At 54.5% G+C, this 18,633-nt stretch overlaps 1 protein-coding gene across 4 annotated transcripts; it reads right to left on the minus strand.

Moving 5' to 3' along the window:
- Positions 1–5,847: 5,847 nt before the first annotated feature.
- Positions 5,848–17,878, minus strand: NFE2L1 (NFE2 like bZIP transcription factor 1). Of its 4 annotated transcripts, none has more exons than XM_047081121.1 (6): positions 17,860–17,878; positions 15,026–16,042; positions 10,098–10,313; positions 9,600–9,689; positions 9,217–9,375; positions 5,848–8,418 (listed from the first exon to the last, which is right to left on the minus strand). In XM_047081121.1, exons 2-6 carry the CDS (start codon positions 15,533–15,535, stop codon positions 7,048–7,050), a joined length of 2,346 nt encoding a protein of 781 aa, XP_046937077.1. In that variant the 5' UTR covers positions 15,536–16,042; positions 17,860–17,878; the 3' UTR covers positions 5,848–7,047. The 4 variants fall into 4 exon arrangements, with proteins under 4 accessions (XP_046937077.1, XP_046937076.1, XP_046937075.1 ...); XM_047081120.1 differs by lacking the exon at positions 17,860–17,878 and adding an exon at positions 17,513–17,608; XM_047081119.1 differs by lacking the exon at positions 17,860–17,878 and adding an exon at positions 17,108–17,201.
- Positions 17,879–18,633: the final 755 nt, after the last annotated feature.

Below are 18,633 nucleotides of genomic sequence, written 5' to 3' on the forward strand. Positions count from 1 at the left end.
ATCATTAGATGCACGGAAATTAGCCCCCAGCCTTGGTGCGTGTCCGGAGGACACTGCTGTTTAGCCCTGGTCTTAACCTTTGGAACCCACCTGTCATCTCTGGCATTCCTGAACTCCCGCGACACCATACCATTCTTGCCCTGGGAAGACGCCGAAATTGATAATGCTTGCGACGTTCACTGAAGTGAGGCTAGATGGTCAGTTTTGTCTCTTTGAAAGCCAACTGTCACGTCTACGTTAAGGGTCAAGGATAAGTTTTTCTCAAGTACTTGTGGAAGCCACAAATGCATGCAGAGATGTCGAAAAGACCAGACCTAGGCGCAGTCTCACATCGGTTTCAGAAGGTATTGGGGAGCATTGCCTCAGGCAGTGCGAAAGCGATGTGGACGGCTTCAACGGAGCTGCGCCATCGTAGACTCCTCACCCGGGGGTTGAAGAGGAGAGAGGTGATTACCCCAGTCATCACGAGAGGAGGCTAGTTTACTCATTTGGTGACAGCATCATCTGGGGTGTCCTCCACTGGCAGAGCCAGCCAAATACTTTGCTCCTCCACGGTCTTGAGCTTCAAGTTAGTGCAGTAAATGGACAGTGTCACCACCACAGAGGCATTCTACCAACTGACGGTGCTCGGGAATAATCGTTTCTGCTTTTCAATGTCATTTGGAAGTTTTGACTACGGATTTTAAAGCCTTTTTTTTTTTTTTTTAAAGTATTTATTTTTGAGAGCAAGCATGAGTGGGGGAAGGGCAAAGACAAAGGGAGAGAGGGAATCCCAAGCAGGCTCCACGCTGTCAGCACAGGGCTCGAACTCACGAACCATTAGATCGTGACCTGAGCTGAAATCAAGAGTTGGCGCTTAACTGGCTGAGCCACCCAGGCACCCCTTGACTACCAATTTTAAATAATTTTTGATAGTTGAGTTTTTACTTATTTTCAGATACAGTGTTCTATTCCAGAACTCATTCCAACTCAGCTCAATTTGATTTTAACATGGCCATTTGGTGTTTGGCCATTGTATGCTTAGCACATCTTTATGGCCTATGGCACTGGGAATGTGCGCTACAAAGTTACCTTTTCTGTCACAGAGAAAGGGAAAATGATTGAGGAAATTGCTGCTCCAAAACAATTTGGTGGGACTGAAATTCTGAAATCCAGGTTTTCTAACAATGGTTCTAGATCCGAAACTATGTAGGGACCCGGGTTGAATGTGAGATCAAATTAGCCTGATTGGTTTATCTAGTATTAATCTCCCGTGCAAGTTGGATCTTTTCATGAGGATGTCTTCTTTTAAAAAGTATTTACAGCTGACAGGACTGAATGAGGTCAGGCTCGGTGTTTCCCCTCCTCTAGAACTTGACTGAAATACAAATTCCACTACCAAGCCAGCAAAGGAAGGAGTCTTGGCTTCATCTTGCCTTTTGGCAGTAGGAAGCAATCAAGTAGAGGCATCCGGGTGTTCTGGTGTGTGGTTAAGGAAGCTTGATGAGAGCAGAGCTTAAGATTCCCCTGACAGTCCTCGGTCCATGATCTGCGCATCACCTTGGCTTGACTGTCCAGCACAGAGATTTTCTTACGAAGTTATTGCTGTTTTAACCAATGTGTTCACCATTGCTGATCTCTCTTCTATGGATGACTTTTAATTGACCTTGGCCTTGGGAGCTTCCTGCTGCGTACACTGCTGGGTATTGAAAGCCAACGAAATCTGAAATAAAACCATCCTGCGCCGGAATTAAAAGTGTAGCTGGCTCTGCTCTGTGGAAGCAGGTAGAGCAAGTATTGTTTCTAAAGGCTTTTTTTTCTTTCTTTCTTTCTTTCTTTTTTTTTTTTTGCTTAGTTAGGCCAGTGAGGTAGCAGGACTCTGAGGCAAGGCTGAAACATTGTTTACAATAGATGCTGATGGTTCAGTTCTATAATTTTTGTTTATATTAGTTTGTGTTAACATATTCAATAGTACGTCTGGATCTGCACTGTTGGTTTGCTTGATGGTTTGTGATAGTACCAAAGCCACTGTTTACCCCACAAGGAATTTAAAATTGCAGTTGACTTTGACCAATCCTGCCATTTCCTGTTTGCAGAGCCTCAGATCAGACTGGGCAACTTTAGGGCCCAGCTGTGGGACACTGGCCCATTGTTTAAATTACTGCTGGCGCCCCTGGTTGAGGATTGGAAGGTTTAAGACAACTGAATTAGCCTAATTGAGTCTGTGTTTAAAACAAAAGGCGGAGCACCAACTCCTCGGCCTTTTCTCTGCCTCTCTCCAACTAGGTTTTCTTTCCTTGGTTGAAAGAGCGTCTGGAATTAAGTAATAAATACTATGTGGCCCATCTCCATTCTGCAGTTAGACTGGAAACGAAACCAGCTTTAAGAGTTTCTGCAATGTTTGTGTACTCAAAAAAGGAAGACAGGGTTTCTATCCAACTGATTTTGAGAATACACCTCTTCAGTGGGGGCCCAGACACTCACTCCTCCAGACAATTTTGTGCGCTAAATTCTGTATCTCAGCGGAGTCAGGCTGACCTGAACCTTCAAAGTCCTGGCCACAGCAAGGACCGAAACTTAAATCGGGTGCTAAGTTCCATGTGCATCCCAAGTCCCCACATGCTCCGTCTGCGTTACAAAGTTCAGAACTAGAGGCGAGGAGGATCGCTGGCCTCTGAGAAAAAAGTAAAAGGTGAAAGAAAGGTTCTTGTTACCTTGACAAACCAAAGGTCTGCATCCTTTTCTTGTCCCAGATGGACGATAGGAAAACAAGGTTAACCACTCATGACAATGAAGCACGTCGGTTTTGCTAGAGAATTTCTACACTTGGTTGGGAACAGGACCTCCAGAGAGGCAGCCAGCAATCTGGTGCCTGTGCTTGCAGGTGGGTAGTGCTGATAAGGAAGTGAACTTCTTGCTGGCCATGCCATGAAACTGGTTAGTTGGAGCTGAAGCCGGAGCTCTAGGTCATTGCCTGCTGGGTGAGGTAGGAGATGTGAATGAAGGTGGTGGGGATGTTATTTTCCTGTAAGGCACTTGTTTTTCCAGCTATTTGCCAAAGAAACCTAAGAAGCGGCAAGGCCTGGTGTAGTTGGGGCTTGTAAAAGGGCCGAGGGCTGCCCGAGGAAGTCAGGGCTCCAGGGGAAGTACTTCCCGTCCACCGGCTGTTCGACTAGTTGCTCTTCAGCTTTACCTAGTCAGGGCAGGGATTCCGCCATGGAAGCCAAGTCTTGGTGACACCGAACCTTCTCTAGATCACTGTATTTCCCCTCAGTTCTAGATCTCTCCTATTTTTATTGACCCTGAAATAGTAACCCCAGCTCCACTGGTGAGATCTGTGCACAGCAGAGGCTGGAAATGGGTCTATTTCCCAGTGCTTACGTGAATTAGGATGTGGGGGGGAAAATCTCTTTGAATGGAACCTAGGCTGAAGCCAAGGTAAAGCCAGGCTTCTGCCCCCACCCAAGCAGGTCACCCGGAAGTTTGGTCCTCAGTTAACTCTGAGGCCTGTTCATCTCCCTGCCAAGTCTAAGACCCCTTCTCACTTCTTGTCGGAGGTGCAGCAGCTCTTTGACAGGCCTTACTTGAGTCCTCAGATCTTCCTGCCAGAAGAAGCCTTGAAGCCGGAGCACCCACTCCACCTGCCAGCAGCAAAAAGAGGTCAACCCCACGGCAAGTGCTGACCAACTTGGCCCAAAGCCAAGCTGATCAGCGGGATCCTAGACATAACTGTGCATCTCTCCGTAAGGGGACAGCGGGGATGAGAGACAAAAATATACTTTCTCAGGCCAGGGGCAACACTAACAGGGTGAGAGGAATTTTTCTCTCGAAAAATACTTAAATACGTTAGGTTAAAAAAGTTGCAAAACAAGGTAAAAGTTACAGCCTAATCGTGTCCTTAAACAGACAAAAATGCATATACACATTTCTAGAAGGGATACAAAAACAGGCCTCTCCGGAGTTTTACTTCTCACGATTTAGTCTTCTATACGTCATTTGTATTTTTTACCAGCACGAATTAAAGTTGTTAACGTTTAGTCCTTCTCTTTTTAAATTTTTTTTTTTTTTCAACGTTTTATTATTTATTTTTGGGACAGAGAGAGACAGAGCATGAATGGGGGAGGGGCAGAGAGAGAGGGAGACACAGAACCGGAAACAGGCTCCAGGCTCTGAGCCATCAGCCCAGAGCCCGACGCGGGGCTCGAACTCACGGACCGCGAGATCGTGACCTGGCTGAAGTCGGACGCTTAACCGACTGCGCCACCCAGGCGCCCCAGTCCTTCTCTTTTTAAGAATGTTGGTTTTGTATGGCTTACAGACCTTAGTTAACTCCTGACTAGGAAAGAGCTCTTGTTTGAGATGACCAACGCTTTCCAACTAGAGATGGCGGTTTTAAAAAGCCATTGTAAACTGAAACAAATTGATGTTATTCCCAGAATTCTATCCCACCCCTTGGGATACTCCAGTAGCATCATGGAAGGTCTGCCGCTCTAAGCCGAATGGTACACTGGAGTTCAAGATCACAGGTTCCACTATGGGGATCACAGCTTCTGGTCCTAAGCCTCGTCCAGTAATTTCACAGGCTGCCAGGTGAGCGTCTGCTAAGCACCTACCCCAAGATGTGGTGGCGGTTCCAGCAAGCACGAAGTACCTGGGGGCTCTTTCAGCTCTTTCGGAAGCTTGGTATTAAAGGAGGTGTTTTGAGAGAGACCAGAGTCTGTTCACCTCAGCCGGGGAGGCTTTCTGATGCCTTAACCCCTGGAGTCTAGCCTCCTGCTTCCCCGGTTCTGTGGCCCTGCTGACACACGCCAGCGCCAGCGCTTGGCATGTGCTGGTCTCGTCGACCTCCCAGGTTTTCATTGTCACTGGCGTGACCGCCCTCCGATGCGCTGCGCCTCTCTGGCAGGTGGGGCCACCAGAGAAGCAACAGCATGGTCAAGATTTAAAAATGCGGCATTTCACAGGCGAACACACCGCTGGACCAGGTGAGAGCACCTCCGCCTAGCCCAGTCCCAGCCGAAAGCGGCCAAAAGGACTCGGAATCCTTCCCCAGAGGATTCAGCTTGGCAAACCCTGCGGAGAGGTGCCAACACCTGCTTGGAAGGTTTAATATCCACTTAAGAGTTTTTTTAATACCCACTTAAGACTTTTTGTCTTTCTAAATTCCTCATCGTCAACCTCCCCTGTTCTCCACCCACCTTCCCCTGTAAGCTCTGCCTTAGCCACACAATGGCCAGTCCTCCCCTCATGGGGTCAGGGTTTTTTATTCAAAGTAGGGAAAAATTGCACTTGAGAATGAATCATCCATTTTATTTTATTTTATTTTGTCATGTGCTCACAGCATCTCTCTCTCTCTCTCTTTCTCTCTCTCTCTCTCCCCTCTCCCTGGCAGGTCAGAGATAAATTAAAAATAAAATCTACAAGGAAAATAATTTATAAAAGCACTTCCCAGGCTCGTGCCTTCTATCCCTACTGCTCATTTAGAATGCACCCCTCACCCCTGCCAAGCGGGGAGGGGAGGAGAATCAGTACTTCTCCCCCAACAACTCACTCCTGCTCGCCTGGGGCTGACTGTACTCCAGAGCCAGGCAGGGGTGGGGGCAGCAGTGGCAAACAGTTAAAAATAAAGACACTGTGGTCCTGGAACCATCTGGCCACCTTGGCGCTCCCCTCTCTGCCTCCCCCAGGCAGTCCTCCTGCCTGGGGCCTTTGCTAAGATGGGGGTGTGGAGAAGCAGCCCGTGGCCGAGAGCCTAGGGGGAGGTGCTCTCAGCCCCCATTACATGCACTTCTCATTCTAGAAAGAAACCCAAAAAAAAAAAAAAAAAGCAGACGGAGACCTCGGGACAGAGGAGAAAAATCCCAAGTGTTCACACAGTTACACGGAGTCTTTATGGCAAAGAGAACATTTAGCAGCTTTGAATATTGGGGTTATCTCCTTTTTACTCAACACAAGCATTCTAGACCCTATAAGTGATACAGGGCTCAAGCCCTAAAAAAATCAAAGCGCAAGAAATTCTAAGAGGACTAGTTTTTGTTGCTGGGTTTTGTGGTTTGTCTTCCAGTGACATGCCCAGTGGTTGGCAGGGGAGACCTGAGGGAAGGGTCACCCCCCAGTGTTGTGCTGAATGCTGCCTGGCTTCTCCACATCATCCCCCCTCCTCGAGGCGGCACCCCAGCTGCACAAGAGCTCCAGGCGGCGGGGAGGGGCAAGAGAACAGCATTGGCATGCAGGCTCTGATGGAAACTGGGGGCGCCTCAGCTCAGGGGGGACTGGGCACCGGGTGAGACGGAGTGGCGGGGCAGTGAGTGACATGCTTGGTGCTGGGGCTGCTGCGACACTGGGGCCTCGTGACCCTTTCCCATTCGCCCTGCTCTTGGACCCAAACCCTCCAAGCCAGCGTTGGGTCCCAGCGGCTCCCCGACGACTGAGAACATTCCAGGAGACCTCCAAGGCTCCCCTTCAGGGCTGCCACAGGGCAGGAGCAGCAGGAGCCTACAGAGCCCCTCCCAGATCCCACCTCGTGTTCCACCCTCCCGTGGGGCGAAGTAGGGTTTACTGGTGCCTGTGGCCTAGTCCCACCTAAATCCCGCTGCCTGGAATCCTGGCCAGAGCCGACCTTTAACCTGCCCTTTGATTTTCTTCCCGCTTTGATTTTTTTGGGGTTGTTTTTTTTGTTTTGTTTTTGTTTTTACCCCTTTCCATCCCTCCTTCCTTCCAGGAATGAGACTTTCTACACCTTTCCTCTCACGGTCCTCCCTCTTCCCCTCGGTCGGCCTGCAGCAAGGCCAGCACCACCCCCTCCCTCAAAGGAAACAGCAGGGGAGGACCCTGTCCACCCAAAACGGTCTGGCCACCTCCGCCCCACCCCACCCCCACCGGGGGGGAGCGGAGCCAGACAGCGCCTGCGCCCTCCTCTTCCTGTCCACTGACCCGCAGTTTCTCCCGTCTGAGAAGATCTGTTGGATAAGAAGGCGTGTAAGTCCCCGCTGTAGGTCCAGGTCCAGGCCCAGGCCCAGCCCTTCAGTTTCCGTCCCGGTGAGCGTCAACCCCCCTCTCCTCCCGGGCTCACTTTCTTCGGTCCTTTGGCTTCCTCTCCTGTCGCCGGGCCTGCTGGTCAGCCAGGGTGCGGGGAATGAGGAGGACACTGCCGTCCCCGGCATACTGGAGTGCGTACTGACTGGGCGAGTAGGGCCGCCCGTTCTCATCCCGCAGCCGCCCAAACACCTCCTGGTACAGGCTCTGGACCTTCTGCTTCATCTGCCGCAGGGACCGGAGGAACTCGACCTTCTCCCGCAGCAGGCGAGCCTTATCGCGCTGCAGGTCCTCCACATCCCGCTCCAGGTTCAGGATGGTGTCCAGCTTGCGCTTGCGGCAGTTCTGGGCGGCCATCTTGTTCTTGCCCCGGCGCCGGATGTCGCGGATGAGGCTCAGCTGGGCCTCGCTCAGCTGGTACTTGGACAGCAGCTCGTTGAACTCCTCCACGGGCAGGTTAATGATTTTGTCGTTGGTGAAGGGGATCTTCATGGCTCTGGCTCGATGCTCATCACGGCTCATCTGCTTGTCGAGGAAGTCGGCCTGTTTCTCCTTGCTGCCTTTCTTGAGGGCGCTGGGCGGCGGCAGGTCGGCAGAGTCAAGGGCGCTGGGCGCCATGTTGTACGTGTGGTTGTGGCCCACATGCTCCAAGTAGGGCAGGCAGGAGAGCTGAGACGGATCCTGGTAGCTCATGCGGCAGAACTTGGAATACTCAGGCTGGTAACCCACGGCGCCCTCGGCCTCTTCCAGATCCAGGGTCTCAGAGTCAGAGCTGTAGCCAACAGCACCTTCCTCAGAAAAGGAGGAAGAAGCGGAGGAGGAGGACGAGGAAGAGGAGGAGGATGAAGAGGAGGAGGAGGAGGAGGAGGAAGAGGAGGAGGAAGAGGAGCTGCCTTCTGAGCTGCTCAGGGAGGAAGGGCTATGGCTGGAGTCCAAGGAGAGGCCTGAGTCAGAGTCAAACTCCTCCTCGAGCTGGGAGGCCTGCACCGGGTTAAAGCCCTCTTCGATGGCCAGGTCCATCAGGCTGATCTCGTCCAGCATGGCTTCGTCTAACAGGCCCCCCAGCGGGTCAGGCAGCTCCGGGCCTGCTGTGTCGTTGGCTGTGCCGTTGAGCTGGGGTGGAAAGAAGAGCCCCGCCAGGTTGGTGGAGCCAAAGGTGGAGTTGAGGCTGGTGGAATTGCTGGGGACCAGCGGGAGCAGCGTGGAGCTGCTGGCCACAGGCAGGCTCTCCACCTCGGGACTGAAGAGTGAGAAGTCCTGGCTGCAGCCCCCCAGGGACGCCTGATGCAGGCTGACATTCTGATTGATGGGAGTGTTGGGGGCAAGGCTGTAGTTGGTGCTCAGGGGGTCTCCAGGAGGGGCACTGTACAGGATCTCGTTTGTTGAAGTGTTCACTTCCATGGCCTGGGAGGGGAGAAGAGCATCACCGTTCACTCTGAGCAGACTCCCTCCCCCAGTGTGGCTGGGGGCACAGCGGGCACCTGACGCAGGCACGGTTGCATGGGTACAAGGGCGACACACTGGAATCCAGAGCCCAGGGGTCAGCTCCTGGCCCTGCTTGGTCCACTGGCGGAGATGGTTCCTCCCTGGAGACCCCACCCCAAGGCAGGACTGCCCGGCTCCCGCTTGTGTTTGGCCAGACTCCCCCCCACCTCGGAGAGAGAGGAAGAGAACACCTAACACTGCCCACCTCCTCGGTGCAAAATCCACACATTCAAAAGAACACCAGTCTTGGAGTGAGAAAACCTAGCTGCGCTGCTTGCTGTGTGACCATGGGCACATCGCTTAACCTCTCTGAGTTCCAATTTCCTCACCTTTAAAACAACAAACGGCTAACTAGACGACTGTAAGGATCAGGAAAGATGACAACGGCTATAAAGCACTGTGTGAATGTCTAGTTTTATCAGTGCTAAGCCCCGGAAGCACTCAGTCGAGTGACTGCCTACCTAAAGGAAAGGAAGAAGGCATACCAAGAAGACGGTCCTGCTTTAGAAGGCTCAGCCCTGGGGTTTTAACCCAAACCCCAATCCTGATTTTACCCCGTACCCCAAGGAGACACCTGGACAATGACCTCTCAGTGTCCCCACTTCCCTGAGATCAGAGAAAAGCGTGACTTTCTCTTCCAGAGGTGGAAAAGCAACTGAGCGCTAAAACACTCCCCACACTGTCCGATAGGATCGTGGCCCATTTTAATAATCCTACCTGCATTTCCATAATAGACATGAGATCTTGCCACTGCTGCTCCAAATCAAATGGCGAGTCTGTCCCCGTCAGGAGAGGAGACAAGAGGTTGTTCTGAAGGCCTGGGGGCTCGCTCTCGCTAGGCACTGCTTCTGTTATGCTGGAAATGTCTGCTGGAAACTAGGGCAAAACACAGAGGCTTTAACAAGGCGAAGGAAAGACCACCTTCTGCGTTCCTCCCAGAGACTACCACCTGAGGTTCTGTTTCTTCCTTCCTCTGAGTTCACCCCCAGCAGCCAGAACAAGGCCAGCACAGGACCTGGCCCCTCAGGCAGCCGCAGAGGGGGACACGGTGTGCAGGCCACCCTGCTGGCTCAGTGGGCTCTCCCTGGAGTCCTGCTCACCTCAGCATTCTCCCCAAAGGGGCAGGTGGCCTCCAGCAGCCTAAGGCACTCTTCCAGGGACAGGGCCGTCTGGTCCTCCCCACCAGGCACCTGTGGCAACAGCAACTGTAAGTCTGACTGACCTGGGCCTTGGCTGCCTGCGGGCCAAGGCCTCTTCCCCAGCCTTTCCAAGGAAGCTGAAGGAGGACGTGTATGGTTACAGGCCTGCACTCTCCCTCTGTTCCCGGGCTAACGGCTGGCCCTGAGTCCCAAACTCCAGGAAAGAACGGAGGGAGAGTGGAAGCGTCCTCGCGCAAACAGGAAGCTGCTAGGTGCTTTGCCTCCTCTGCTGTTTGTTACCAAGGCCTGGCCCCTCTGCTTCTGTTGCTCATCCACTCCCCCTTCCTCAGTCCAAGCGACTTAGAGACCCAGCCCGCAAGATACACTCAGGTTCATCCCACAGACAGAACCTGCCTTCTGTGAGGACGGGTTTCTAGAAGTGGGCGGAGGCGAAGGTACCTGTGCAGGGAAGCTCTCCCCCGTTTCTCCATCCACTAGCAGGTTTCGTGCCAGAGCTTCTGCACCCTCGCCTGACCAGGTGTCGTCCTGCTCCGCTCCATCTTGCAGGTCCTTGTCCACATCCTGCTCCTTCTGGCGATGACTATAGTCAAAAATCTCACGCCCAGCCCCCAGGTCAATATCCTGTCGCCAAAGGATGTCAATCAGATCTATGTCCTGAAAGACAGATCACCATGACTTTAGTTCTTGGATCCAAGGGCCCTTCCTAGCATCAACCTGGTAAGTCCTGGGAGTGGGGGGCAGCTCTCCCAGCTCCTGTCCCCTCTGTACCAACAAGGCTTCATTCATCCATTTCCAGATACCGGTCTCCAGAATAAGAAAAAGAAAGAAAGAAGGAAAGCCCACAAACAAGAGCTAGTAAAAATTACCAGCGTGACCATCCCCACACAAGTCTGTGGGCTTAGGACCAGAGACACAGGCAGGCGACACAAGAAAAGAAGGGGGAAGCAGGAGACACTTCTCATTTTGGGAATGGGAATCCCTTAAAACTTGGGTTTGTAGGATGCTGGCCAGGCCAAGCAAGGGCGAACTGTCATGCAGAATTGCTTCCCGGTGGCCAGGCTTGCATCAGCCTATGGTGCCATTTCATTTGCATAAAGGGGTGGGGTGGGCCAGAGAGGAAAATCCCTGCATTTGCAACCACCTGATGCAACCAATGACAGCGACAGGCTGTCTCCGGCCCTTCCTACGGCCATCCTCCCTTCCCTGGCTGAGGAAGGAGTAAGGCAGAACACCCACAACTCTTAAAGCCCAGGCTCACCTCAAGATCCATCCCTGCCAGAATCCCCACTCTCAGCTGCTCCTAGCAAGCCGCCTCAGTCCCAAGAGAGCCTCAGGCAGTCAGCTGATCCTCACTGGGCACCCCACCCCTGCCAAGGCCGGCCCCTGGTGTCCCCTCACATGAGCGCGCTCACTCCCTCGCCACACCCCGGGACTCACTGACGCTCCAGCCCACTCAAGGACGTGGACCCCATCACCGCTCAGCCACAACTGCCACCCCAGGCACCAAAATGCCTCCTTCCCACTCTACCCTGGTAGCTCCTGATCAGTTCCTGCACCAACTGCCACCCCCACTGCCACCAGCACAGAACACCGATAAGTAAGAGCCATTTGGGCTTCCTACACATGCCATCCCCTGTGGCCGAGGAAACCCTGAACTCTTGCCTTCCATTCAGAGAGTAAAAAAGCACTTTCCAGAAAGCAACATCCTCAGAGTAGACCCACCTCCCCAGCCCTGACCAGGTATCCCTTTCCCACCGAAACCCTCCCAGATCCTAAGACCTCCCAGGTGTACCTCTCCCTTTAGTCTCCCCCACATACACCAACCTGAACAGAAGCCCTGGACCCAGGAGCAGAGGGGGGCTGGGCCACCCGGTGACCAGCCAGCAAAGAGTTAAGGGGCCGGCTCCCTTTGGCATGGCCCCCACCACTGTGAGAGCTGCGGTCCAGGCGGGTCATGGTCTGCGAGATGAGCCCCGGGGCAGCTGGTGCCGGGAAGCCGGACAGGGGGCTGCAAGGAGCTCTTGGCTTGCAGGGAGCACACCAGGCTGGAAGGGTGGCCCCTTGCTAGCTCCAAGGGGCCCGAGGAGGGTGCCCCGCCCGTGCTGCTGCCTGGGCGGCCCAGCCCAGCCCCCTTCCTCCATCCTTGAGCAGCCCCCTCCCACCTCACAACCCCAGTTCCACTCAGGCGCCCGGCAGCCCCCACCCTGAGCTCACCGCAGAGGCTGCAGTGAGACGGGACTCCCACCCCATGCTCCGTGCTCAAGCTGCAGAGGAGAGCAAGCTCCCTCCGGGGCCTATCCTCCCGCTCCTCCCTCTCTCCCCCTCCCCACGCCCCCCAAACTTGTTACCTAGGCTGCAGCAAGGAGCCAATCCCCTCCCCCTCCCACCCCGCAGGTCACTGCTGAGGCTGCGGAGAGCCAATCCCCTCCCCCAGGTCAGCAGCTGGGCTGCGGAAAGAGCCAATCCCCTCCCACTGTCGTTACCTAGGCTGCGACGAGAGCCAATCTCCTCCCCCAAGTCTCCGCTGGAGATGCGGAAGGAGCCAATCCCCTCCCACCGCCTGTTACCTAGCTGCAGCCGGGAGCCAATCTCTGCACCAGGGCAGCTGGAGAAGCTGCCGCAAGGAACCAGCCCATCCCTGGGCCGCCTCCGTCTCCTCAAGGAGACGCACCCAGGGGCGGGCAGCCCCACCCAGCCCAGTCAGCCAGCCGGGGTGGCGCAGTGAGAGAGCACTGGGGGGAAGGGGTGCCACTCTCCCTCTTGTCGCATCCTGCTCACCCAGCCCACTCACGACTGGGCAGAAACCACTCCCACAGCTTTTGGGGGCATCTAGTTCTTCCCTGGAAGTGGAAGGAGTTTTCCGGTTTCTCAGAAGGGCTGTGGCCGGTCATCCTGAAGCCCAAGGATCACAAGCTGGGCTGGGCAGGAACCCAGTGCACCCGGCCCCGCTGTGAGCCAGGGGCTCGGTCACCCACCGACAGGCCAGAAGGGAGGAAGAAGGAAAGCCATCTGCACACAGGGCCGGCCAGGCCTAGCTCCGAGCAAGAGAAGAGGGACACAAGCCCGAAGGCCAGCACTGAAGGAGACAAGTGCTCTGCAACATCCTGGCCACAACTGTGTCCCACGATCCCGCTTTACCCCAGCTTTTTTCAAGAGCATTCTCTTCTGCCTGACCCCTGGCCCACATCTCTAAAGCAAGGAAGGAGAAAGCCGCCAACAGAATCAGGATCACAGTTCTGACTTCCATCCTCACTGCTGCAGCCCTTGAGCCTAAGGTCAGGTCAGGGACAGTATGTTCTCCTTGGTCACACACTGCTCCTCGCCGGGGAAGAGCTGTACACAAGCCACCCCCCGCGCTGGGCAGAGCGCCAACCTCGAGGGGAATCCTATCCCTGACAAGGGCCTGGGCTATGGCTGTCCATCGAACCGGCCTGGCAGCGGGGGAGCGCTGCCACCCCGGGGATAATACCAGCTCCAGCAGCGCCTGTCACATGCTCTGGACCCGGGTATTTTTATCCCGGAGTTGCTGAGGAAATGTTGTTCTGGACACGTAATAAACCCTCCCTTCCCCCACACCCAGTCTAGGCCCCTAAGGCTGACCCACCCCCAACCCCCCAATGGGAGGAGAGAAGGCCTGGAATCAGGGAACACACAACCTTCATGAAGGCCAAAAAATGGAAGAAAGCAGGGTCAAAGTCCCACCCCATTCTGCCCCAACCCTTCCAATTATATCCAAACATCCCACCCTATCCCATCCCAGGAGAGCTCCCAGCTGGAACAGGAATGGAGCTACACTTGCAGAGCGCCCAGGAGCAAGCCCAGTCACACCACCCTTGGGGAGCAACATCAGGGGGGGGCGGACGGAAGAGGAGGCTGGGAGGCATACTTTGTCAGACCACCGTACCAAGACTGAAGCCCATTTGAGTGAAAAGGACAGAGAAAGCAGAAAAAAAAGCCAAAGTTCCCAGTGGCTCTGTAAAATATAGATGAGGCACTACAAGGTAAGGAATGCTTACAGCTCCCATGCTCAGATAATTCTAGTCTCTCTCAAAGCAGACCCAGCACGAGCCAGCTGAGCATAGAGGAACCCCGGCACTACCGGACATTTGGGACCAGATCGATCCGGCGTTTGGGGCCTGTGCTATGCTTTTTAGTAAGTGTAGCAGCATCCCTGGCTTCTCCCTACTAGATGCCAACAGCAGCTCTTCCAGTTGGGACAACCAAACCGTCTGTGGGCACTGCCAGATACCCCTAGACGGGCAAAATCGCCCCCAGCTGAAGACCACTGGCCCAGAGGAAGCCACACGCTTTGACAGTCACTAGCATTCAAAGAAATGAGCTCAGGAACAGGCCTGAATTCAGGACAGGAGGCAAAGCCTGGTCTGACTGGTGGGCAGAAAACAGCCAAGATCTGCAGCACCTGTAAAACTTTCTACATACCCAACCCCCCTCCCCGAGACTCACAGCTCTGGAAAACCCAGGCCAGCGCAATCCAGCCTTCTCTTTCCCTAATGGTCAGGAGAGTGCAGCGGACCTTTTCTGAAGCTCCTGAAGGCCGAGCGGCAGGCCAGGGCCAAACACAGAGCTCAAAGTAGTCTTATCATCATGTTGGTGAGGTAGGAGCAGCGGGAGCCATTCATATCGTTAAAGGCAAGGGCCTCACTTTCTGCCCAGAATAGTATGTCAGCCACATGTCAGGAGCTAAAGATCTCTGATGGCTCAAAGGAAGTGGACTTAGGCAGCAGAATGCAGCTTCTAGCTCCCAGCCCTATCCTCTCTACTCCCTGCAACAGGCCTTCAGCAAGGAATGGGAGCCTTGGCCCTCTCCTGGCCAAGAGTAACTATCTAAATCTACCCCTTGGCTCAGGCCCAGGAGAGCCGACTTATCAAGGACCTTACAACAACAGGCCTGACCACAAAGGAGGAGAACTTCAGGATATGCATGTGTGTTTTGACGTGGGGGAGGTACAAGGCAAGAGTCCACAAACTATTTGTGTCTTAGCAACAGATCTACACCGCATCAAAGCCCATCACAACATGACTCCCTCCCCCACCCCGGGGCCTCCAGCAGTCATGTTGAAATCCAAGCAGTAAACACGCTGGCATGTTCTAGGAACCTCCCACTGCTCTGACGGTACATTTAGAGGTGGGTCAATGGTTCAACACAAGGAAATGCTCCCAGCCCCCAACCCCGGTCAGACAATTCAGCTCATTCCTGTCACCGAACAATGCCTGAGAGCCCCCCACCTCCACCCTGCCCAACCACTGATCTTTACAGGGCAAGTACCATGACCAAGCTCCTTCAGTACCACCCCACCCCTGCGACCCCAGATCCCTCTCGCCCACCCCGACATGTGGCCACTAACCTCTTTGGTTAGGTCTCCACTGACTGGAGGGGCTACAGCTCCCAAATCCTCCAAATCTTCACTGAATCCCTGCTCCGTTTCGCTTTCTCGCACCCCGTTGTCCGGGCCTGTCACATCTTGGAGGCCACTGGAACTCTCGAGGGTAAGGCCTGAGCTGGGCTGGCTGCCAGAGACAGACCCCTCCGGATCCCGGTGGACCAGCCAGGCGTTTACCTCAGTGGTGGGCACCTGGAACCTGTCCAGGGCCCTCACCTGACTCAGGAGCCGCCGGGCAGTGAAGTAATTGTCCAGGTCTATGCTCTTGGGGTGGACACCATAGCCATCCAAGGTGTTCCTCAGGTTGTGGAACTGGGTCTGAGTATAGGCAGAACTGGGCCCCAGGATGATCTCCCGGAGCGGGGGGAGCTGTGAGGTCAGGTAAGTATCCACGTCCACCCGCACCCCAATCAAACTCAGCAGAATGGTGAACTGGAGGAGTCCTTCCGTTAAGTATTTCTTCAGAGAAAGCATTGCTGAAGGACCAGAATGTTTATGCTTTTTGGTTTTTAAATCTTCCAAAAGACAAATCAAGGCCACTGCTCTGCTGCTCCAGCCAGCAAGGTACCCTCCTCAGGGCCAAACCCTGTATCCCACCCTGGCAGAACACAGGGGCTGAGCTCCTGGATGGCCTCAGAGGAAAGCACGCCCTGTGAAGCCAAGGCCACACTCCAGACCACATTCACTTTTCCCTTCTCGATACCTCACCTCTGCACATACAACTGTTGCTAACCCAGTCCAGGCCCTCAGGGCCCACGTGACTTACTGTCTCCACAGTCCACATACAGTCATTTCCTCACTCACGTCAGTTGTCCTCTCTGTGGATTCCACTGCAGGCTGTTCTCAGGAACAGCTGATGGATTTTTTTTTTTTTTTCTTTCTCCCTAAGGTTTATTTTCTTTGGCTGGAGCTACAGGCCTTTTGTCTTGGGTCAGAGTGTCCCGCCTCCTCCACACTTACCAGGGGGGTTTCCAGAGAAACCTGAAATGGGAATCACAAGAGCAACAGGATAAGATTCTAGAATTTTCACACCATGATCAAGGCAGAAGGCAGGAAACACATTCAAACGCCACTTTTATATTTTATTGAAAAAATATCCCAGAGAAACAAAAACCAAAAATCTGTTATAAGCAGGAAAACTACGAAAGGAAAATACTGCTCACAAAGGATCCCAGTCTCTGGATATTAAATGTGTAATACCCTAAAAGGTAGCTTGTGTGGGATAAGCAGACAATGCCCGGGGCATCCAAAATATTTTACATGTGGTCTGATTTACCAACCCTCCCCCACTTCATCCACACACTACCCAGCTTCTATTTTTAGCCCCAGAAGCCCATTTCCTATCTTCAAGAAAAGTTGATTTCCCATCTCAGGAGAAAACTACCCACAACCCCTGTCCCTTCCAGTTCTAAAGGGAGAGAGAGGCTATTAGTGAGAGAAGAGCGCAAAAGGACATGAGGACAACGTTCAGGACACCACTTGGCAAAAGAATAATGCCTTTTGTCTTCCCAGCTTTAAAATATTAATTCCTTTTCCTCTCTCTCATATAAAAGGGGGGCTGAGAATACTGAGGGGTGAGGTGGTGAGGCAGGATTATTCGACCCATAATTTGCATAGGCAGGTTTTATTTTCATTCATATGACCTTCTGAGCCAAAACAGAAGGATAAGGCCAAGTTCTCAAGCCAGATAGCCAAGTGGGGAGGGAGTAAATCTGCCTTTCAGTTTCTAGTCTCAACTTTTCAGCTTCCATTAACCTCATAAACCAAGGTAACTCTCTTCACTGTCGTGACCCACCTACCAACTTCATCTTAAGGGGGACGAGGGACGGACGGACAGACGGACGGACACACACACCCCTTATTTGGTTAAAGTAAACAAAACTGCGACCCAGAATTCTTGCTTACACTACCCTCCCATTCTCACGCAATTTATGACTAAAACCCCCCAAGAGACAGTTCACTTCGAGAAACTGGACAAGGCCCCTTAAAGACGGAGTAAGGCCAGAGGCCTCTGGTCTGAGCCCGCTCCCACCCCGCCCCGGATACCCGAGTCCGGCTGGGACCAAGTCGCCATGCCCGCTGTCGGCGCCTGGGCTTCTAGCCTTCTGGGGCAACAGCGAACAAGTGCTACTCGGCCGGCCTTGACCCACCCTCACAGCCAAACCCCACCCCGCCCTCCGTCCGGATGGCCCCACCCCGTCCAGGCCCGGGCCTCACACCACGCCTTCTCGCGCCCTCAGCCCTCCCCAGCCCAACCCACCCCCGAGCAGGCTCTCTCCACGGCCTCGCGGCCCCTCCCAGCCAGGCCCAGGGCCCGGGCCCGACGCGAACCTCGCTCACCCGCCGTTCCCGCCTCCTGCCCCTGGGCTCCACCCCGCCGCCCTTCACCCCACAAGCCTCGGCCCCGCGGCGCTACGCCCCTCGCGTCGGGAAAAGGAGTGTGCCTGATACCCGCTGCAGAGCTCGGCGTCCGCCGCTGCCGCCACAGCAGGCTCTCAGCCCGAGTCCCGGCCTTGCAGCCGCCACCACCGGCCGGCCTAGAGCTCCCCAGCCTCCGCTTCCCTCCCCGCCCCCTCCTCCCACCTCACTCGGAAGCCCGCCCTCCGCAGCTTTCCTAGGAACACGTTTCTCCAATCAGCGAGCCGAGACAGCGGCCTTCGCCGGATGTCATTTTGATTGACAGCCGAAAGAGCCCAATGGCTGAGCGTGTCTCCTCCTCCTCCCTTTCCCCATTTCCCAAGACTGACATGGCCCATGGCCCAGTGGACGCGTAGGCCCGCCCCGCGGCGTGGGCTCACCAATAACTGGGGCGAAGGCCCTAGAGCCCGGCATTCTGGCCTCTCCGCCGTGCGTCGGCCGCCCGAGGTATTACAGGCTGGGCGCCGAGTAAAGTGTGCAAGCTGATGGCTCCTAGTGCGTTCTTCAGCCGGGGGATGAGGGCCTGGGGCTGGGAGTGAGAGGCGGTATCGCTGCCGGAGCGCGGAATTCCCCCCCAGAAGGTTCCCACGGTGACTTGCAAAAGTCCAGTGAGACCTGAGGGGGCCGAGGCGGGACACAGAGCATGTGTTTCCCGCGGCGGCGACGCTCGAGCCACCATATTGAATGCTGGCAACGGAAACTGCTATCGCTGCTTCCGCTCTGTGCGAACCTGGCACCGCGACCCGCGCCAGTCAGGGATGGTTGCGTCGCAGGTCCCAGGCAAGGGTCGCATCGCGGGAATGGCCCTGCGGGCGGGTTTCCACGACGTTGGTGGGACGTTGGCGGTGGGAGGGATATGGCATAATTAGCTATTTTCGTCGTGATAGAAATACCCTGTAGAGCTCTTCTTCCCCGTCTTGTCTCCCGAGTCCATCCAACCACGGAGCTTAGTCTTGCCTTTCAGGAACTTTCCTCGCGTTCAGGTGCTGGCCTATCTCGCTTAGCCAACAACCTTGTGGTTTTCAAACATTGCTTTCTCCCCCAGCATCGCTTCAGGGAGCTTGTCAAACCTACAAACTCTGAAGCCTCACTCCAAAGATCCTGATTCACTTAGCCCTGGGGGGGGGGGGGGGGGCTGAACACCTGCCCGCTTA

The sequence above is a fragment of the Lynx rufus genome, unplaced genomic scaffold, assembly GCF_022079265.1.
Source record: "Lynx rufus isolate CCGP_SWC_20201006 ecotype Redwood Valley unplaced genomic scaffold, mLynRuf1.p SCAF_18, whole genome shotgun sequence".
Classification (NCBI taxonomy): Eukaryota; Metazoa; Chordata; class Mammalia; order Carnivora; family Felidae; genus Lynx; species Lynx rufus.